This window comes from Ursus americanus, chromosome 6 (genome assembly GCF_024610735.1).
Source record: "Ursus americanus isolate L20-20 chromosome 6, mUrsAme1.1.p, whole genome shotgun sequence".
Taxonomy (NCBI): Eukaryota; Metazoa; Chordata; class Mammalia; order Carnivora; family Ursidae; genus Ursus; species Ursus americanus.
Window position 1 is genome coordinate 55,727,806 of NC_142132.1, and position 22,945 is coordinate 55,750,750.

Sequence of the window (22,945 nt, forward strand, 5' to 3'; positions counted from 1 at the left end):
AACAGTTTCTGGTATTTGAGAAGGCTACTTAAGTCCTGAGCAATTAGAGGTTCTTAGGAACAGTAGTAGTATATTCCTTGCACAGTAATACAATTTTTCATATTACTTGTTCTCTGAGTGAGACTGAGGATGTGGAAGATGTCTCAAATATTCTAGTTAGTTTATAATGGCACTGAATTAGTTTTTTTTAGTGACAAAAAATACTAATAAATTGATTTTGATAGTGCCAAAGAGTTTTTCAACTCTGCCCAACAATACATGGCTTTAAAAAGTAAATGGTTTTATTCTCAAGTTCAAATTCAATTCACTCTCTAGTTCTGGAAGAAAATACACATGAAACTTGTAAGTTTTCAAGAAGTTTCAAGGAGTCTACATACATAAACCATGCTGACATTCCAACTAAGTTCTAGAATAATACAATCTTTTGGAAATTGCTTTTGATTAATCTGACGAAGAACAGAATAGCAACCACTAATTGCTCTGAGAAAAACTAAGAGCTTAACGACATTAAAATTTCCAGAGTTAAAAGTTGAAACAAATTGAAAATATGAAAGTATAAAGCTGCCAACCTTCTTCAGAACAGTGTGGATTTCATCCATTACTGTAGATAAGTTTCTGATTGTCTTATTGAGTTGGTTTTCAAACTGCAAATTCATGTTTTCTGAAATCTTTAAGTTTTCTTGTAACTGACTAAAGTCCTTTTTAACTTCTCTGAGTTCACCTGAGAGGGTTTTGTTGGAATTCTCCAAATTTAATATGGTTTTTTCATCTTCATCTGTTAAAAAAAAAAAAAATTCACCACCTTACCCTTTAAAATCTCCAATTTAACTATCAGGTTAAAAATATGTAAGAAAGGGGGGCGCCTGGGTGGCTCAGTCGTTAAGCGTCTGCCTTTGGCTCGGGGCATGATCCCAGCATTCTGGGATCGAGCCCCACATCAGGCTTCTCTGCTAGGAGCCTGCTTCTTTCTCTCCCACTCCCCCTGCTTGTATTTCCTCTCTCGCTGGCTCTCTGTCAAATAAATAAATAAAATCTTAAAAAAAAAAAAAAAATATATATATATGTAAGAAAGGGGTGCCTGGGTGGCTCAGTAGGTTAAGTGGCTGCCTCTTGATTCTGGCTCAGGTCATGATCTCAGGGCCCTGGGACTGAGTCCTGCATTGGGCTCTGCGCTCAGCAGGAGTCTGCTTGAGGATTCTCTCCCTCTCCCCTTGCCCCTTCCCCTGCTTGTATGCTCTCTCTTAAAAATAAGCAAATCTTTAAAAAAAAATTTTAGGAAATATTAAAGAAAATAAAAAGCAGTTATACTTCCTTAAAATGGCCACAAATGCCCCAGTTATAAAGCATGATGCAATATACTCACTTCATTTAGATTAAGTTTTACCTAAGTATTACTTCTAAACCTAGGTTCCACTTTTAGATGATTGTATGGATTAGAGAAAGTAGCAAAAACTGACGAACACTAAGTAGAACTAGGAGAGGATTAAAAAAGTGCAAAAGAACAACAAAGGATTCTAAGAATGCATATGAAAATCTAAGATAAATTCTTATAAAGCCAAGCAATTTTATAGCTTTTAATGGTCAAAAGGAAGTTGCATTATGTGCCTAGACTAAAAGGCAAAGTATGGATATGCATGTGCACACAGGTATGTATATGTGGACACATATATATTCCAACAGGGTTTTGAAAGTACCAAAATACCCAATGCTGTTTCTTACCTGTTTTTTCTTCTAGCAACTGCAGCTTCTGTTCTACTTCAGCTCTTACTTTTTCACTCTTTTCCAATTTTTGCAAGAGGCTTCCTACATCTACCATTGCACCATTGTACACAATAAGACCAACATTTTCTTCCACATCCTTTGATTCCTGTTTTACTGTTGGTGTTGGAAGTAACAACCGGTTCCCTATAAAATAAAAGATCATATTTTATTTCTTTGTCTTTAATAATTATAAAATAATGTAGTCTCAAAATAATATATTCAAACCTAGCATATCTTCCTGCAATGCTTCAGACTCTTCATGGCTTTCTTCATCTTTTGAGGTGTCTGTTAACTTCCGGTAAAAGCAAGACTCACGGAGTACTACTTTATTAAGAAGTTTCTTTACCTGTTATGCAAGCAAGTAAACAAAAAGATGAGAATATATTTTTGATTTTCCTTAACTGTGCTCTAATTTTCACACACAATAAACATCAATGGCATCTGTGTTCACAGGTATCCTCTCCCACTCAAACACTTGCGTTTTTGTTTTTTTTTTTTTTTAAAGATTTTGACATGAGCTGAAATCAAGAGCTGGACACTTTAACCAATTGAACCCACCCAGGAACCCCAACATGTGCTTTTTTTTTTTTTTTTTTTTAAGATTTTTCATTTCTTTCTTTGAAAGAAAGAGAGAGAGCAAGAGCAGGGAGGAGAGGGAGAAGGAGAAGCAGATTTCCCGCTGAGCAGGGCAGCTGGACATGGGCTCGATTCCAGGACCCTGGAATCATGACCTGAGCTGATGGCAGACACTTAACTGACTGAGCCACCCAGGCACCCCATCTTGTGCATTTTTAAACTGTCCTCTCTATAAACCTAAAATCCAAATTATCATTTGAAAAAATTTTTATTAATAAAAAATGTGTAACATTGATTAAAACACTAAAGCAGGGGCGCCTGGGTGGCACAGCGGTTAAGCGTCTGCCTTCGGCTCAGGGTGTGATCCCGCCGTTATGGGATCGAGCCCCACTTCAGGTTCCTCCGCTATGAGCCTGCTTCTTCCTCTCCCACTCCCCTTGCTTGTGTTCCCTCTCTCGCGGGCTCTATCTCTGTTGAATAAATAAATAAAACCTTTAAAAAAACGAAAACAAAAACACTAAAGCATACATTAAGGTATATGTACTGGGTGGCTCAGTTGGAAGAGCATGTGACTTTAAATCTCAGGGTTGTGAGTTCAAACCCCACACTGGGCTTGGAATCTACTTAAAAAAGGGCGCAGTGCGCACCTGGATGGCACAGTTGGTTAAGCGTTCAATCTTTGCTTTTGGCTCAAGTTGTAAACTGAGGGTCCAGAAATCGAGCCCCACATCAGGCTCCATGCTCAGTGTGGAGTCTGATTAAAAGATTCTCCCTCCCTCTGCCCCTCCCCACCCCTTGCATGTGCACATTCACTGTGTCAAATAAATAAATAAATAAAATCTTTTTAAAAAGTACATGAATAAAGATATTTATTTATTTATTTATTTTTAAAAAGATTTTATTTATTTATTTGACAGACAGAGAGAGACAGTCCCGAGAGGGGGAACAGAAGGAGGGAGAGTGGGAGAGGAAGAAGCAGGCTCACAGCAGAGGAGCCTGATGCGGGGCTCGATCCCAGAACACTGGGATCACGCCCTGAGCCGAAGGCAGACGCTTAAAAGCTGAGCCACCCAGGCGCCCCAGAATTAAGATATTTATTATACCATAGTCCATAATTCTAAAAAATGGAAACTGCCTAGCAACTGAGACTAGTTAAGGCAATTATGGTACATCTATATTAAAGAATGCCTTATAGTTATAAAAAGAACAAAGTGGGTCTCTATTTTAATAGTAAAAAGTCATTATATATTGTTAAATGAAAAAAGTTGTCCAGTGGCACTGGCTGATTCACTTGGTAGGGCATGGGACTTGATTTAGGGGTTGTAAGTTTGAGCCCACACTGGGTGTAGAGATTACTTAAAGATAAAATCGTTTCTTTTCCCCTCCCCCAAAAATAAAATCTTAAAAAAAAGAAAAAAAGTTATCTATCAGTAATGTATAAAATGATTTCATGTGTTTATATATGATATATGTAAAGTTGCTTACAAAAAGATCTAGAGGATTACATGAGGCCAGAGAAATAGAACTACAGAGAAGACTTTTAACTTTTCTTTATTTTACACATTTCAATATTTCTTGACTATTAGCCTATTACTTTCATATTTCAAAAAGTCAGAGATTAAAAAGATAATTACTTAAAATGGCTTTACATTTTAAACATTCATAGGACAGATTACCTGAGCTCGTGAAAGATGTAGTCCAAGAGTATACAGTATTTCTTCCAAATCCTTTTCAAGAAGATAACCACAATGGCTTTGATCAAAATAAACAAATGCCATTAACAGATCCCTGTTAATTGTGATCATCTGAGTCTTTTCTTTTTCCTAAAGAAAATGCAGAAGATAATAATAGTACATAATCTTTACCCTGAAAATTGAGAAACTGAGACTATGTCCATGTAACGGTTAAAAATATGAAAAGACCTTTGCCTCATGTTACAAGTTAAAATGAGCTGATCTTGTTTACGTATACAGGAGAAAGGAATAAGACATATTGGTTATCTGATATTAACTACAAATATAAAAATACAATCGGCTGAATTTTGCTCTGAGTGGTAAGATACAGATATATAAGGACCAATAAACTTCATGACAGTGTTATGCTTAATAAGTCTGGATTATGTGAGAAATGGAAATTATTATATCATAAGGAATACAGTATTCAATAAATACCTTATCTTTAGAGGGCCTCTCCTTGCAGTACCTGTTGATATCTCTTTTGTCATCTCGTTTGTTTATTTCTTCCTCATCCCGATCTATAAAATCATCAATACAACAGCAGCAAAATACTCATTAATACAGATATTTTCTACTACTGTAAAGATCAAAAATAATTTTCCGTTACTGAATAATTTTCAAGACACAATGGAAAGAAACACTGTACAAATAAAAATGGATGGAATTTAATGGGGTGCCTGCCTGGCTCAGTCAGTAGAGTATGTGACTTCTGATCCTGGGGTTGTAAGTTTGAGCCCCACCTTGGGTGTGGAGATTACTTAAAAAAAAAAAAAATCTTAAAAAATTATTTTTATTATTTTTATTTTATTTTTTTAGAGAGAAGGGAAAAAGAGAAAGAGAGAAGGTAGGACGAGGGGCAGAAGGAGAGAGAGAATCTCAAGCAGACTCCCCACTAAGCACAGAACCTGACGTGGGGCTCCATCTCACAACACTGAGATCACGACCTGAGCTGAAATCAACAGTTGATCGTGTAACTGACTCACCCACTCAGGCACCCCAGAAAAGAAAGAATTATAAAGAATAAGAAAAGGAAGAAATGTATAGAGACAGTAAAAGGAGGAAAAAAATTTGACTTTATTAAATCAAATAATTTAATTCCATAAAAATCTGAAAATTATAACACAAATTTAAACAAAACAGAGCAAAGCATATTTTCTAAAACCTTAAAGGAAAACTAGTCAATGCAGTAACACTAGTGGCAGATAGATTATTACAAAATAAAACAATATGTGAGGAACTGAGATGTTTTTAAGATGATTAAGAAAATCTAACTAACAGTGTTAATACCCAGATTTGCTTACACTAACATTCTATTTCTTGTTTAAAGATGGGAACTTGGATAAATCACTTTTTTAAAAAATTTTACTTCATTCATTCATTTTTTATTTTAAGTAATCTCTACATCCAACACGGGACTCAAACCTACGACCCAAAGATCAAGAGTTGCATGATCTTCTGAGCCAGCCAGGTCCCCCAAACTGTACACTTCCAAATGGATGAGTTACATAGTATGTGAATTATATCTCAACAAAGCCATTTTTGTAAAAGGGAAACAGGCAAATGGTCTACAGCTGGATTGTGGTGATGGTTTAACAAATCTGTCAAGTTATTAAGAATGATTAAAGTGCATATTTAGAAGTAGTGAGTTTTGTAGTATGGACTGTCACATAAATAAACTTAAAAAAATGTGTCCTTGGAACCTATTTCTCACATATATACTATAGAACAGAATACTTTAGCGGCATTATAGGTTTATTATTGTGGGTAAATTAATTTACTGCTGAGAGCCTCAGTTTCCTCAATTATAAAATAGAAAAAACAATAGCCTCTGAGTAGAACTGTAATTACAAATAATTTTTATCAAGAGCATACCATATACTACACAAGGGTAAATTTCTTTCCTTTATTAACATTTTATAGACATGATTCACCTTATTTGAGTATTTAACTTGGAAGCTATTAAATACACTAAAATTACAGCAGCAATCATGTCCCTTTATTTTTCCCCCACATACACAACTATTCATATGAAACACATTTAAAGGAACATGTTATCTATAAAAAACTACTTCGTAATCCTTTTCAATGTCATTGATCTTCCAACAGTTTCTTCAATGGCTGCAGACTTTAACTTCACGTCTATAGCAAAATATATTTAAATAATTCTCTATTATTAAACATTAAGACAGGGGTGCCTGGGTGGCTCAGTATGTTAAGCGTCCAACTTTTGATTTTGGCCCAGTTGTGATCTCGGGGTTGTGGGACTGAGCCCCGAGTCAGGCTTCCTGCACTGTGGGGAGTCTGCTCCTCTCCCCCTTTCTGCCCCCCCAACTTGCTCTAAAATAAAACAAATCTTTAAAAGAATTCTGATTTTTTTGTTTTATAAACAATTATGGAATGAACACCCATGCTGGTATTTTAAAGGATATAGTTGACTGACAGTGCCAAATTTATGTCCAAAAAAAGTGCAACAATTTAAACTGACTGCAAGAGTAATGAAAGAACTCTTCTCTTTACCGTTGTTAATTGTTAAACTGATTTTTATTAAAATCTTTTCATCAAGGGGGGCCTGGGTGGTACAGTAAGTTAAGCATCTGACTCTTGGTTTCAGCTCAGGTAGTGATCTCAGGGTGGTGGGATCGAGCCCCATCATCAGTGTCCGTGCTTACAGGAGCCTGCTTAAGACTTTTTCCCCGCCTGCCCCTCTCCCCTGCTCTCTCAAATAAATAAATAAATAGATAAATCTTTAAAAAAAAAATTCATCAAATTGTTCGGTAAGAAATAGACTCTTATGGTTGTATGCTCCTCTAATTACTAAGATGATTCAACATCATTTTAGACATTAAATGGCATCGCATTTTCATTTTTTAAAAAATCACCATTCTATTTTTCTACTGGAAAGAGTGGTCTTCAAGTAACTTGATAGGATAATGAAATATAAAGTATGGGGGGAAAAACTATGATAACATAAGCAAGCAGCAACTGGAAATACTAGGGAAACCAAAAAAGAACTATAATCCTATCACCCTGTTTGGCATTGCAGTTTATGATATTCATTCATTAAGTATCTATTTAGAGCCTATGTGGATATTTAGACTGCTCCAGGAACTTGCACTATGTATCAGCAAAGAGGGGACAAAAACCCCTGTTTTTCTAAGATTTTGCTTAAAAAAATTTTTTTGAAGATTTTAAAGTAATCTCTACACCCAATGTGGGGCTCAAACTTACAACCCCAAGATCAAGAGTCGCATGCTCTACTGAGTGAACCAGCCAGGTGCCCCTCAAACCCCTCTTTTCCTTATTAAGAGCTTATATGTATTCAAGAAGGAAGACAGACGAGAGGTAATATAAGTAAATAGTATAGAATAGGGTATAAGTTCTGTAAGTAAAGCAAAATAAGGAGGAATCAAGAATGTGCACAGCTGGGGAAGACTGTAATTTTAAATAGGGGTGGGTGCAGAGCAGGCCTCACTGAGAAAGTGATAGCTGAACAAGGACTTCAAATGTGAAAGACTCAGGAAGGTGGATCTCCGGGAGTCTGCATGCAGAAGGAACTGTCAATGCAAAGGTCCTAATATAGAGGCATACGTAATGGGTTCAAGAAAGTCAGGATGGGGGCGCCTGGGTGGCACAGCAGTTAAGCGTCTGCCTTCGGCTCAGGACGTGATCCTGGCGTTATGGGATCGAGCCCCACATCAGGCTCCTCCGCTATGAGCCTGCTTCTTCCTCTCCCACTCCCCCTGCTTGTGTTCCCTCTCTCGCTGGCTGTCTCTATCTCTGTCGAATAAATAAATAAAATCTTTTAAAAAAAAAAAAAAGAAAGAAAGTCAGGATGCGTTGAGTGCAAAGAGCAAGTAGAAACAGTGGTAAGAAATGAAATTAAAGGCTTGATTTCGAGGAGTCTTAGAGGTCATTGTAAACATTGGCTTTTTACAGAGTGAAATGGAGAGCCACTGAAGGAATCTGAAAACAAATGAAAGAAATCAAACAAATAAATGACTTAAACTTTACAAAGGTTATTCTGTCAATTGTGTTGAGAAGTGACTTTAGAGGAGAAGGGAGTAAGCAAGGAAACCAGATAGGAGGTTTGTATGTTTTTTTTTTTTAAAGATTTATTTATTTGACAGAGAGCCTGTGAGAGAGGGAACACAAGCAGGGGGAGTGGGAGAGGAAGAAGCAGGCTCACAGCAGAGGAGCCTGATGTGGGGCTCGATCCCATAGCACTGGGATCACGCCCTGAGCCGAAGGCAGACGCCTAACCACTGTGCCACCCAGGCGCCCCTTCAGTATTTTTTTTTGACAGAGAGACAGACCCCACACCAGCATGGGGAGCGGCAGGCTCCCTGGCTGAGCAGGGAGCCCAATGCAGGACTCAATCCCAGGACCCTGGGAGTGTGACCTGAGCTGAAGACAGATGGTTAATTAACCGACTAAGCCACCCAGGCGCCCTGAAAAAAGGATTTTTAAAGTCTCAAATCTATATGGAGATTGACAAGTACTCAGTGGTACTTCAGGGTTACTTCATGGCTGACATCTATGATTTGGGACTTTTATTGTTGCTGCTGTTGTTTTAAAGTAAGCTCTATGCCCAACGTGGGGCTTGAACGCTTGACCCTGAATTAAGAGTGGCATGCTCTACCGACTGAGCCCGCCAGGTGCCCCTACTGTAAGGATATGAGTATCATTCGCATTGGTAAGTGTCTTTTATTAACTTGGGTGATAAACAGGTGTTTATTATCATTAGTCTTCCTTTTTAATTTCTTTTTAAGATTTTATTTGAGAGAGAGCATGAGTGGGAGGGTAGTGCAGAAGGAGTAGAAGAGGGAGAAGCAGACTCCCCACTGAGCAGGTAGCTCAGGGTGCCTCAGTCTTTATTTTTTTTTGAAGTTTTTATTTATTTAAGTAATCTCTACACTCAACGTGGGGCTCAAACTCATGACCCAAGATCCAAAGTTGCACACTCCACCAACTGAGCCAGCCAGGCACCCCTAGAATATATTCTTCTTTAGCAAACTGATTTTAGTATTTTTTTTAAATTATGGAGATTCTCAAACATGCAAAAGACTACACAGAATATGTTCTTCCTTAGAAAACTATGGAATAACAGTGACTATTATACCTTTACGACATAGTTAAAGCACCATGTTCAGGGAAATACATTCCTTAAGTTAAGTAAGTATTAATTACATACAGAACATATGATAATCAAAAATAAACATGTCTTGGGGTGCCTGGCTGATTCAGTTGGTAGAGCATGCAACTCTTGATCTGAGGGTCATGAGTTTGAGCCCCATGTTGGGTGTAGAGATTACCTTAAAAAAAAAAAAAAAAAAAAAAGCATGTCTTAAAAAACCCTCTCACAGATGTCACACAGCAGTACCTAAGGGTCTGTATGTAGGCTGCACACTTTGGTACCAGGTAACTTTTTTTTTCTTTATAAGAAAGTCTGAGTACTCCACACTGCACAGTAATTCCTCCCAGGGTTTTAATGGTTTTATTTTCAAAACCAGGTCCAATGAGCTTTCTGAACAGCTGATGTAGCTACAAAGAAACCAGTTTCCTTCAGAGAGCAGTGCTTTGGGTGGAAAGGACAAAATCTCTTCATACTTGAACATTTTCTAATTGCTTATGTGTTGTATTCTGTGGTATGGCATAAGTACAGAGAAGCCATCACCACAGACGGCAGCTTAAACATTTTTCCCCCCTCAACACCATGATTCCTTTAACAACAGGTTTCCAGCATTTCCAGGTAGTCCAAGGTGTCCTACAAAAAAACCTTGGGTTACGCATATGGGGGTCTGGCTGGTGTTAACAGAAGGGAAGGCAGAACTGGGGCAGGGGCCCCCGAGTAGGGTGACTTGGCTGCTGTGGTACAGAGAAGCCAGCTTGTTTACACGCTCATTCTATGACTGCTTGCCTTAAGCAGAAAGTGCCTTTCAGGATCTATTTTTGGAGGTTTATTATGTATGTCTGGTTCTCAATTCCAACAGTTTAATGAAGACCTAAATAAAATGCTAGGTTCTACCTTGACAAAAAAATCCTCTCATCTATTATTAAAACAATATAAACAGGTTTTTACTAAAGAATATTTTAGTTTCAATTCTAAAAAAGAAAAAAAATTAAAATTATAGACTGCAATTACGCAAAGTCATCAAACAAAAAATGTATTTTTCATCCCAAGGATAAAGAAGTAAATTTGAACCGTACCATCTTCTTCATCCTCAGCTTCTTCTGCTTCCATTGGATCATATTCATCTTGATTGTTATCTTCTTCAGTTTCATCATCATCTTTAGAATCCTCTTTTCTTTTATCTTCTTTCTGTAATTTAAAATGCCTTAAATTAAACAAGAGATCTAAACAAACGTTAAATGACTAAAACCAAAAAACATTAAATTCATTAAATTTACTTGAAATAGAATCAAATTATAAAATCCTAATACACTTTAAAAGTAAACTACCACTCACAATACATGTAAATAAACCATCATGCTATACACTTTAAGTTAGAAAAAAAGGAATTACTAGAAACTGTTCTGGATGTTTATATATGCTTAATTCAAAGACTTAAATTTCTAATAAAACACTAAAATATTTTAGTTAGCCCTTACATTTTGCTTTTCTGATGGAATTCATCATTTGTTATACTCTAGAAAACTAAAGGAAAACTTCTAAATAGGTTGCTGGTAATGGAAATAATTACAGACCTTCCTTTCATCTCTATCTTCCTTTTTATCCTTATCATCGCCTGATTTTCTCCGTTTGGGTTTTGGCTCATCAGTTTCATCATCTCTGTCTTCTTTTTTATCTTTTCTCTCATCTTTTTTGCTTTTCTTTTCTTTTTCTTTTTTGTCCTCTTTCTCAGGAAGAGATAATAAAGATTTGTATATTCTGACACCAAAATCTCTTTGAAGCATCTCATTGAAAAGTTCTGCAAACAGTGAAACCTATAAAAAGATACCAACAGTAACCCAGCCAACTTTAATAGAAATACTGAATAAATCCAGCATAATAATTTACCAAATAATGACTTGCCACATCTAACAACATACATTAACAGAGAGTTATAATGACTGATGTCAATGATGTTGAAGATCTTCAAAAGACTCAAAAACTCTCCTCAAGATATAAATACTATGCTTCATATATTTTGGCCAAATTTTAGAAAAATTAATAAAAAAAAGTTTGACAAATTTTGAAATGAAAATTTGAAATTTGAAAATGAGTAGTTTGAAAAAAGGATTTCTATTTTATACAGCAATTAATCTTCATGATAAATGTATTTAATTTACTTACTCAACTAGTTTTTCTGAAATACCTACTATGTACCATAGACTGTTCTAGGCATTGGGGATACAGCAGTGAAGGAAGCAGATAAAAATCCTGACTCTAATGTGCTAATAATCTAATGGGGAAAAGTAAAAGATAACCAGAACAACATCAAATTTTCAGGAAAAAAAGCAAGCTAAACAAAAGAAAGTATAGGGTGGTCAGAGAGGACCTCTCTGATTGGATGACATCAGAAGTGACCTGAAGGTGACAAGGGAATGGATCATATAGATACCAAGGAAAGCATTTCAGGCACGGGACACCAACTCAGAATTGTGAGTAGGGAGCATGCATTACTACTATGCAAATACCCATGGATAAGACATACTCCTAAACCTAAAATTATACACTAAATTTTATAGATAAATATTTCTAAGTATGGGGTGCCTGGCTGGCTCACTCACTAGAGCATGTGACTCTTGATCGCAGGGTTGTGAGTCTGAGCCCCACATCAGGTGTAGAGATTACTTAAAAACAAATCTTGGGGGGCCTGGGTGGCTAAGCCGGTTAAGCGTCTGACTCTTGATTTCAGCTCAGGTCATGATCTCAGGGTCATGAGATCAAGCTCTGCACTGAACGCTGCACTCAGTAGGGAGTCTGCTTGAGATTTTCCCTCTCCCTCTGTCCCTCCTTCCACTCGCACTCTCTCTCAAATAAATAAATGAAATGTTAAAAAAATAAAAATAAAAAAACAAATAACATCTTAAAAAAAATTCTAAGGCTAATTGTTTCCAACAGATGAAAAGGGTCCAGAATTTGAAATGGTTGACCACAACTATAAAATATGTAACCTTTGGCAATGCGTTCAGTGTATTTGATGAAACAGTTTAATCAGACTATTTTCCTGAACATAAAGGATAATATAATGTATTCAAATTAAAACTGAGTTTATAATCTATTTTTAACTCATGCCTAATCCTTACACATTTTAAGAAAACAGAAATCTATTATCAGTAAAATTACCATCCAGATGTTGAAAACTCAGAGTGCCTGAGTGGCTCAGTTAAGCATCTGACTCTTGATTTCGACTCAGGTCATGATCTCAGGGTTGTGAGATCATGCCCCAAGAGTCGGGCTCTGCCCTAGGCATAGAGAGCCTGCTTAAGATTCTGACCCACTCTCTTAAAAAAAAAAAAAAAAAAAAAAAAAAGATATTGAAAACTCCTCTCTTAACCACTAGTGAAACTAAACAGGATTTCCATTTGCATAAATAAATATGAGGCATTATCTTTTCCTAAGAGCCTTCTCTTTTTCATTATCTAGAGACAAAAAGCAATAATTTAAATGTGTTAAATTCGAAGAAGCCCAGAATAGTAAGTAGGAGAATTAATTTTTTAAAAAGATTTATTTATTTATTTGCCAGAGAGAAAGAGAGCACAAGCAAGGGGAGCAGCAGGCAGAGGGAGAAGCAGACTCCCCTCTGAGCTGGGAGCCTGATTCGGGACTTGATCTCAGGACTCTGGGATCATGACCTGAGCCGAAGGCAGACACTTAACCAACTGAGCCACCCAGGCATCCCCAGAATTATTTTTTTTAAGTTTATTTATTTAAGTAATTTCCACACCAACAAGCCCGAGATCACAAGTTTCACACTCTTCTGAATGAGGCAGTCAGGCACAACCTAGAAGAGCAGAATTAATTTTTATGTATCTTTTCATGCACAAGCATTGAAAGAGATAAATCTAGCATTAATATGAAACCAGCCAAAGATTTATAATTTTATGGTAAATGGTTATTTTTAAAAAATTTATGTACCAAGGGATGCCTGGGTGGCAAAGTCAGTTAAGTGTCTGACTCTTGGTTTCAGCTCAGGTCATTCAGGGTCATGAGATCAAGCTCTGCACTGGACTCTGAGCGCAGAGTCTGCTTTCTTTCTTTCTTTCTTTCTTTCTTTCTTTCTTTCTTTCTTTCTTTCTTTCTTTCTTCTTTCTTTCTTTCTTTCTTTCTTTCTTTCTTTCTTTCTTTCTTTCTCTCTCTCTCTCTCTCTCTTTCTTTCTTTCTTTAAAAAGATTTTATTTATTTATTTGACAGAGATAGAGACAGCCAGTGAGAGAGGGAACACAAGCAGGGGGAGTGGGAGAGTAAGAAGCAGGCTCATAGTGGAGGAGCCTGATGTGGGGCTCGATCCCGGAACGCCGGGATCACGCCCTGAGCCGAAGGCAGACGCTTAACCGCTGTGCCACCCAGGCGCCCCCAGAGTCTGCTTTAGATTCTCTCCTTCTCTCTGCCCCTCCCGCTCATGCTCTCTCTCTCCCTAAAATGAATAAATCTTAAAAAAAAATTCATGTACCAAAATGACATTTACATTCTAAATAGATTAAAAGGAGATATGTTAAGTGGGGATGAAAAAGGTAAAGGTAAAGGATCATTCTGCTAGCAAATGGCTGTTTCACAAACTGCTTTGTTTCCACTGGAGTAGCACTAGTTTGAGATCCTCCTACAGCATCAGTCAGATAAATGGTATATACTGCATAAGCAGTAAGTAATACCAAAGACTAATTTTTTCATTTATTTATTCAAATTACTACTAGATGGTAGGCACTATTAAGAGTTATATTAAGCAACTAGTAATAAAAATAAAATCATGTAGTATATAATATTTAAAAACACAGGCTTATTGGAATTATTAATGTACTAAAAATTATTAACATTTTAATATTTGTAACCTGTTTTTTTATCAGGACCAATACGCAGGCATGTCATGTTTTATAATTGCCTCAGTAATCCTCTATATATTTGTTTGTAAATGTCTCTAAGTATTTCATTTTCATCTTGTGGACAATAATCTGTTGGGTCAAGAAGTCTGATGGACTTTTCCAATATAATTTATAAAATGAAACATAAAAACAAAAACGTGTAAAATGTGTTGGTAAGATACAATAATTGAACACAATTATAATTTTTCACAGGTTATTATGAAATTAATATTTTGAAATATTTTACATTGTTTAATGAATGAAGCAATCACTTCTTTAGGGATAAAAATCTTCAATTATTTTGAAAAATAAACTATATGTTGTAAATCTGCTCTATAATAATGGTAAGAAACAAATAGATTCATGTTGAAAAATAAACATCAATTATTTTATCTTACACTTCAATCAATCACAAGTATAATTTTAAATCCCACTGAATGGTATTTTAATTCTAGAGTAAATAATATAGCATTACCTCATTCCCAAAAGAGGCAATTAGACATTATGCATCATTTTGTCTCCTGATATTCTGATAAAAGAACATATCGCTACTAATGAAGTTTTTTTTTTTTAAATAATAATTAAGTCAGAACCTGATTAAGAAGTTGTTTTTTTTTTTTTTTTTTAAGAGTTTTTATTTATTTGACAGAGATAGAGACAGCCAGCGAGAGAGGGAACACAAGCAGGGGGAGTGGGAGAGGAAGAAGCAGGCTTCCAGCAGAGGAGCCTGATGTGGGGCTCGATCCCATAATGCCGGGATCACGCCCTGAGCCGAAGGCAGACGCTTAACGACTGAGCACCCAGGCGCCCCTGATTAAGACTTTAGATCCAACTATCAATTTACAGGAAATGCAGAGGCCACAGGAACATTTAAATGATACTACAGGAATGCAATCACGAAAAGTGAATCTTGTAGGAAAAATCAGCTGGTGTCCCCCCCCTGCAAATAAACTGCAAGGAAGAAACAACAACAAAAAAACCAGAATCCATGAAAAAGGCCATCCAAGACTTTTAAGAAATACATTAACCAATCAAAATGTGTATACCTTATTTAGATCCCAATTCAAACTTAAAATATTACCTCAAATGAATGTTCTTTATTATCCTCTAATCTGTAGTCCAAAAGTACACTCAAAGACATAATGCTACAGTCAAACTTTCCACTTTTTGCAGCCCAGTTTGGATGTACAATGATGGCTGGTTCATCAGGCAAAATGTATCTTCTTTCCCGACGCTGGCGTTCCATTTCCTCTTGACGTTTTCTTTCTTCTTCCTACATATTTGAAATTTTAAGTAATGGTTAAACCTCCATTCACAATATGTATGTATGTATCAAATGCACACCATGTAAAGAAAAAGGGCAAAATTCCCATGATTCCTTATGGTGATTATGCCAATCATAAGGGCTGGGAAGAAAGTTCAAATTTAGTAAAGAAGATAGCTTCTATAGCTCCTACTTTTCTCTTTTGGACTTCCCAGCACAATAAACTGACTTCTAAAGAGAAAAAAAACAAAACAAAAAACCCATGTTAACATTATATAAACGAGGGATTCTGGAAAATAGTGAGAAGAGCATAGTTTCTGGATCTTCCTGAATCCCCACATTAAAACAGAATAATCTAGATATCAAAACCAATATCCAATATTCATGTACATTCAGAAAAAAACAAGGTGAAGGTATTCCCACAAACCCCAATACACAAATGACTGGGAAAAGCCACAAGAGCCAAAAGACCTATATGTTACTGGCATCTGTGGAGGGAAAGTAGAAGGAAATAATGGGGTTGTCTGATGGATCTAAGAACAGGAAAACAACAAGAGTCAAAAGGCATTCACTGGAAAGTGAGGTCAATTTCATAACAGCAGCTGAAACTAGGTAACATTTCACTCCCAACAATATTACAAGGAGCCCGTGTTAAGATCTGAAAGGGCCTAGAATATTCTAGTCCTATGAACTTGCAAAGTTGATTTACCAGGGCATCTTTCCAGCACAGGGTCTCACACTGAGGAGAAATTTTTGAAAGCAGAATCAACAGTGATCAGGAAAGCAATAACACAGACATGGGAGGAAAAAGTCCCAATAAACAGTGATAGAAGGGCAACAGGGATTGAAATCTTAGAAAGCAAACTAACATAGGTTTGGGGTTTTTTCCCCCTAAAGATCTTATTTATTTATTTTTGTGTGTGTGAGAGAGGGAATGAGTGGGGGGAGGGCAGAGGGAGAAGCAGACTCCCCACTGAGCAGGGAGCCCTATGCGATATTTGATCCCAGAACCCTGAGATCGTGACCTGAGCCGAAGGCAGACGCTTGACCGACTGAGCCACCCAGGCACCTACAAACCACCATAGTTTTAAACAGAGTAAGAAAAGATATGATCTCTATGAAGTTAGGAAAAAGCTATCTCAAGCAACCTCTTCTTTTTTATTTATTTTTTAAAGATTTATTTATTTATTTGGGAGAGAAAGAGAGCATGCTCACAGGCTCCCCACTGAGCATGGGGCCCGACACGGGGCTCAATCTCATGACCCTGAGATCACACAACCTCAGCTGAAACCAAGAGTCGGTCACTAATCTGACTGAGCCAGCCAGGCGCCCCTTAAGCAACCTCCTCTAATAGAATGTTAGGCAAACTAAATTCACATAAAAATGAGCAACAGAAAGTATTCAGGTCAAGTCCTATAGAAAGCTACTATTTTAAAAAAAGAGAACAAGGAGAATCACATCCCAACAGACAATGAAAGTGGGCCAGAAAAAAAGGCAGAGACAGATAAAAATCTAAACAATTTGAAGTGTACTAAAAGAGATTAAGAAAATCGTAAAAGATATGAAACAATATAAATAAGACTTATTTATTTTTTTTAAAGATTTTATTTATTTATTTGAGAGAGAGGGAGAGCACGAGTGGGGTGGAGGACAGAGGAAGAAGCAGGCTCTCTGCTGAGCAGGGAACCTGATATGGGGCTCGATTCCAGGTCTCCAGGATCATGACCTGAGCTGAAGACAGACACTTAACCGATTGAGCCAGCCAGGTGCCCCAGGACAATATAAATAAGAATTTTAAAACAAAATGAGGTGATAGACTACAAGAACAATTACAGGGAGCCACGCAGGCGCCCTGAAAACATGCTTACAGATAGCAGTTTTATTCACAATACCCAAAAGGTGAAAACAACTCGAGTGCCCATCAACAGATGAATGGATAAACAAAATGCAGTATATACATGCAATGGAATATTAGTCCGTCTTAAAAAGAAATGAAGTTCTGATCCATGCAACGACATGAATGAACTTTGAAAACATTATGCTAAGTGAGAGAAGCCAGACACAAAAGGGCAAATACTGTATGATTTCACTTCATGGGGTATCTAGTAATGGCAAATTCAGAGACAGAAAGCAGAACAGAGGTTATCAGGGTATACCAGAAGATGAGTATGGGGACTTACTGTTTACTAAGCAGAGTTACCCTTTGGAATAATGATAAAGTTCTGGATGTATAAAGTAGGCATGGTTTCACAACACTGTGAACGTACTTAATGCCACTGAATTGTACACTAAAAATAGTATAATGGTTATTTTATCTATGTGTATTTTACCACAACAAAATTTGTTAGAGAAACTTTGCTTGGAAAGAAAAGACGAAATGCCATACTAGAAGAGCACACCATGCATTTGAAGATAGTAACGCAGAATGACCAATATCAAAATACCATTCTGATAAAAATGAGAAATTTGTGTGTCTAGGCAAAACAGCAAGTGATTGTATCAGAAAGTAAATTGCCTTATTACCTTTTGACAGCAAAACTATGCATTAAAAACAGAGTAACATAGGGGTGCCTGGGTGGTTCACCCAGTTAAGCGTCTGTCTCGGCTCAGGTCATGATCATCAGGGCTGTGAGACTGAGCCCCACACCGTGCTCCACGCTCAACACAGTGTACTTGAGGTTCTTTCCCTTCCCTCTCCCCAGCTCCCCCCACCACTCATTTTGCTCTAAAATAAATAAATAAAATCTTAAAAAAAATAAAAAGGAAAAAGAGTAACATGTATTTAAGATATTCAAAGGAATATAAATGTGAATCAAAGACTTTTATTGAGTAAAACTGACTTTTAAGTATAGTCAAACTGTTACCAACATACAAGAGCTTAAATATTGCTACACTGAGCTCTGAGGAATCTCCTAGAGATGAGCTTTAGAGACAATGACAAAAGGACTAGTGGTGAGCATCAGATACGTAATTGTAGAACCAAGACTAAATGAGAATTAAGAGAGTACAATATGTAATGCTACCTGTTAGGATGATACACTTACAGTACAACATAACAACAATGGGGAGAAAATAATAATAGGAAATGCAAAAATAATTTTAAATAAATTTCAGCAATAACATTAGTGGTACACTATTAGTTCTACATTACTGTTGTGTTATCTGTATATATATTCCTACCCACTGGCCAAAAAAAGATAATTTGAGCCTCAATAAGGATAAGAATTGCAAAGAACTGAAACTCATAAAATGTGTTTAAATCTATAAACCAGGGAGCCTGGGTGGCTCAGTTGGCTGAGCATCTGCCTTTAGCTCAGGTCATGATCCCAGGGTCCTGGGATCAAGACCTGCATCAGGCTCCCTGCTCAGTGGGGAGTATGTTTCTCCCTCTCCTACTGCCCCTCCCCCCGCTTGTGCTCTGTCTCTAGTAAAAAATCTTAAAAATAAACGTATGAATTCATAATGATGCTTATTTTTTTTAAAGATTTTATTTATTTGAGAGAGAGCACACGCAGGGGGAGGGGCAACCAAATGAGCCAACCAGGCACCGCCACAACGATGTTTAAAAAGAAACAGGTAACCATCAGAAGATGATAGTGAACCAATTCAGTATCTTGAAAACTGGATAAAATACAGGAAAACAGTGCTTGTTTCAGTAGCACATATAATAAAATTAAAACAATATGAAGATTAACATGGGCCTTGCACAGGATGACTCATATTTAAGAAGCACTCTATATTAAAAAAAAAAAAAACAATCAAGCATTGATTCTGCCTTCTTCTACATGAATTTATGAATAGGTAAAACTACGCCACTCGGTAACCGAATAGCAGATGAGGAAAATATGTGAAAACAAAATGGTAAAAATTATCACCACTTTTCAACTCCAATGGCTGCTAACATCAAAAAGTGAAAACCAGCTCTTCTTTGCCTTCTCCATCTACTCTTTGTCAGTAATGATTCAATTCTAAAGCAACTCCTCCAAGCAAAGCAGGTGTCTACACAGGGATGGAGGCTGACAAAGAGGAAGAGCTACAAAGGCTCAGAGCAGATAAGCTGCCCAGTTACCAGGTTTTAAAACCCAAATAGAGCAAGGGAGGGCATCCATATAAAGACAGAATACAGGGTAGGATATCAGACCAATGTAGAGTAAAGAGGGTTACCCAGACAGAAGAGGGTATGTGACAGACAACTGAGGAAGTAAGTAAATAATTATTAAGTACAATGGAAGAAACAGGTCCGTGGCTCCCAGAGGCTGGTCTGGAAGGCAGAAGGTACACATGGATAGAGGAAAATGCTTACAGAGGGATACAGAGGATTTTTAGAGGGTGACAGACCTGTTTTATATCTTAATTGTGGTGGTGCTTACACAACTATATGCATTTGTCAAACTTGCAAAACTGTTCACTAAAAAGGTCAAATCTTAGACTTACATAGTTGTATCTTTTTTTTTTTTTTTTTTTAAGATTTCAGAGAGACAGTGAGCGAGCAGGGGGAAGGGACCCCTGTAGTTTTATCTTAATAAAAGTATACACACACATTATTTCAAGAACCCCCTATAAACCAATATTATATTTAATGGTATATACCTCTTTATCATCTTCAGATTTCCTATCATCCTCCTCTTCCTCTTCTTTTTCTGATTTCTCTAATTCCTTTTGTTCTTCTTTTTGCTCTTCTACTTTAAGCTGTTTCGTCAATCGGGCTATTAACTGGGATTTTAATCCTTTAGAACTAAGAGCTCGACTTTCTAATTCTTTTCGGAGATCATTTACCTAAATACACAGAGCATAAAAACACAGAAAAAGGAAATGAGATATTGAAATAGGGAATAAACTCTGCAATTATCTTTTGTCTGGTTTTTCAAAATGTTGGTGAAAAATACACTTGTAGAGCTCAGAACATGTTTGTGAAAATGCAAACTGATAGAATATTTTTGGAAAATAATCTGTAACATGTTTTAAGATGCTTAAAAAAGTTACTGCTCTTTGACACAGAAATTCTAATTTATGGTAATTTACCCTAAAGAAATACTCTAAACACAGGGAAAAAACAAAACAAAACCTTGACATATTTCTTCTAACAGTCCCTTCTTCAAAAATGTGAAGAATCTAAATATCCAATAAAAGATAGTAATACCACATCAACCAGATGGGAGAAATACAAGAACATTTAAAAATAATTGCATGGGAAACAACAAGATTTATTGAAAAGGATGAGACTGCAACTGTTTTATATGTGATCAGAACCAACGAACCAATCACAAAGCTTGTACACAGAAAAAATGGAAAAAATATATCAAAATTTTAACAGGGGTTGTGTTTGAGTTATAGGCTTGAGTAACTTTTATCTTCTACTTCTTATGTATGTACCAGTTTTTAAAATAAGCATACATTATATTTATAACCAAAAGAAATACATAAAATAAGAAAGTTAATGGCAAAGCCATCAGTTTGATAAAAAGTCCTGGGATGCAGGCTTAATCTTCTTATGATATACATTCTCTACTTACTAAAATTTTAAAAATGTGGGTTAAAAACTACAATTTCATAAAAAGGAAGAAAACTGGTTTTTTGCTGATACCAGAAGTTAACCAAAAGGTCAGCTTTTGTTAAAAATAACGTGTTAAAAATAACGGGCTGCAAAAGCTCGTGATCTTCTGATCTATGTAGAATGTACATATGTAGAATTCTATGGATTTACATTCACATTATAAGCCCAGAAACGAAGTGTAGAATGATAACAGGTCCAAAGACATTGGGGAACAAAGAAACACTAGTACAGCTTAACCAATATTTTTCAAAAGAGGCTTTTAAATTACTATTTCCTTCCCAGTTCAGATGTGTATCAATCTACTTTTTAAAAATAATCTTAATAATCTTTCTCCTGTTTCTTCCCTTTTTTCTTGAATTTAAAATTACTTAAGTGCAGAAATTCTGCCTTTCTTGGTCAGTTCCCCAATTAAAAAAAGATGTTACTCACACTACAGGCACTTGTGTATTACATTTGACAGATACTGGCTGCACTGATTTATGAAGTCAACCTTTATTTAATCATTGTACACAACACAAATGTAATATAGAATATTTATATAAAATCAGTGGACTTTATTTTTAATAATTTTTATGATAAAACACTGATCTCATCCTCTATTCTTGTCAGGTTTCAAATTAAATACCACCAATTTCAATGTTACCTTCATTGTCTTTGGATCAAGTTTAGACCAATGGGTGGGAGTAGAAATTTCTTTAGCTTCACCATCATCTTTCTCTTCTTCATCCTGATATACAAAGTTAAGAACATAATTACTATTCTGAAACCTTAAAATAAAGGTAATTTATTTTTAAAAGTCTGTTGCTGATCTGTGCAAGGTCACAAATGTTTCAGATTGTCTTCTCCTAAAGTTATTATTTAGGCAAGTCCACGTACATACACTCTACCACTTTTAACTGATCACAAAGACACTCATCAGCCAATCAAAGCCAGATCTGTGAAACACAAAAGGGTGATAAATTACAACACAAAGGATATCAGGGATGCACAAACACTGCCGGTCTCCACTAACCACACAGTGTGTGATCTTGCCCCAATTTTCAAGCCACCCAAAGACTGATTTAGTCAGACCTTTCAAATGTACCAAAGACGATGCCACATAGCCTGAAATGTCAAATCTCTCAGACTTGTGGTTGTCCAATTTCAAATATCCATGACTAGAACTGATGACCGTGAAAGAGAAAATTTTTTAAATTTTAGAAAATGGCAAAATGTTTAAAATGGCTTAATACTGAATCTTGCTCAACAACTGGTCCCAGATTCCAGCAACTAGACCTATGATAAAAACAAAATTCTGTGCAATTTAAGCACAACTTATTTTCCTTTGAGGTCTCAGCACTCTTATAGTTAGCATACTAGACAGATTTTTTTTAAAAGAAAAGAAAATACAACTATACTGCTGAAAGCTGGATTACCAGTCGCTGTTACCAGTTATGTTCCTCCATGTGTGTTTGTTATGTAGTGTGTGGTGTGCATTTGTGCCTGTGTTCCTGTGCCTGTGAGAAGCGGAAATAGAAAAAGGGATTAGCGTTCAGTGCCTGTTCTCCATCAGCCTCCTTGCGTTCACCCTGAAGCTTCTCGACCAGCTGCTGCTTGTATCCTCGGGAGAGGGTTTCCCACTCTGAGCGGGTGGGAAGGCAATGCCAAACATCCGGGAAAAATAAAACCACTGTCTCCACATGAGCTGGAACTGTACGCCCCTTGTGGGTCTCCTCAGGGCGATGGTAGCGAATCTCTGCAAAACGGTACCTGTTGCAAGGGAAGAAGCATGTTGGAAAAAAAATTCTAAAATACATTTTAAAGACCCTAGTTCACTTGTAGCACATCAAGTAAAGAAATTTTGCTGCAAGAACTTGAGGTTGGTCTAAAGAAAAAAAAATTATAGAAGCCATAGTTCCTCTTTTGGTACATTTGTACAATATTTTATGGTTAAAAGAATATGTTCCCCAAGGCATTTTCAAGATTGATTATAGAGCTACCCATATTTTAGAGAATACCTGAAGAAGCTGGATAGCTGTTCAGAATTCATGT

At 36.5% G+C, this 22,945-nt stretch overlaps 1 protein-coding gene and 1 pseudogene across 4 annotated transcripts in view; one reads left to right on the forward strand and one right to left on the reverse strand.

Annotated features, from left to right (window-relative positions):
* The window catches only part of CCAR1 (cell division cycle and apoptosis regulator 1), a 54,377-nt gene that overhangs the window by 1,027 nt on the left and 30,405 nt on the right, over window positions 1–22,945 (reverse strand). For all 4 annotated transcript variants that reach the window (XM_045783311.2, XM_045783310.2, XM_045783312.2 and 1 more), the window contains 11 exons: window positions 22,453–22,663; window positions 21,558–21,641; window positions 19,951–20,136; window positions 15,178–15,369; window positions 10,779–11,018; window positions 10,281–10,392; window positions 4,509–4,591; window positions 4,014–4,160; window positions 1,987–2,107; window positions 1,720–1,905; window positions 570–775 (listed from right to left, as the gene is read on the reverse strand). In XM_045783311.2, coding sequence (XP_045639267.1) covers window positions 570–775; window positions 1,720–1,905; window positions 1,987–2,107; window positions 4,014–4,160; window positions 4,509–4,591; window positions 10,281–10,392; window positions 10,779–11,018; window positions 15,178–15,369; window positions 19,951–20,136; window positions 21,558–21,641; window positions 22,453–22,663 — 1,768 coding nt within the window. The remainder of the gene's footprint in view (window positions 1–569; window positions 776–1,719; window positions 1,906–1,986; window positions 2,108–4,013; window positions 4,161–4,508; window positions 4,592–10,280; window positions 10,393–10,778; window positions 11,019–15,177; window positions 15,370–19,950; window positions 20,137–21,557; window positions 21,642–22,452; window positions 22,664–22,945) is intronic.
* LOC123783167 (U6 spliceosomal RNA) lies at window positions 19,004–19,104 on the forward strand (annotated as a pseudogene).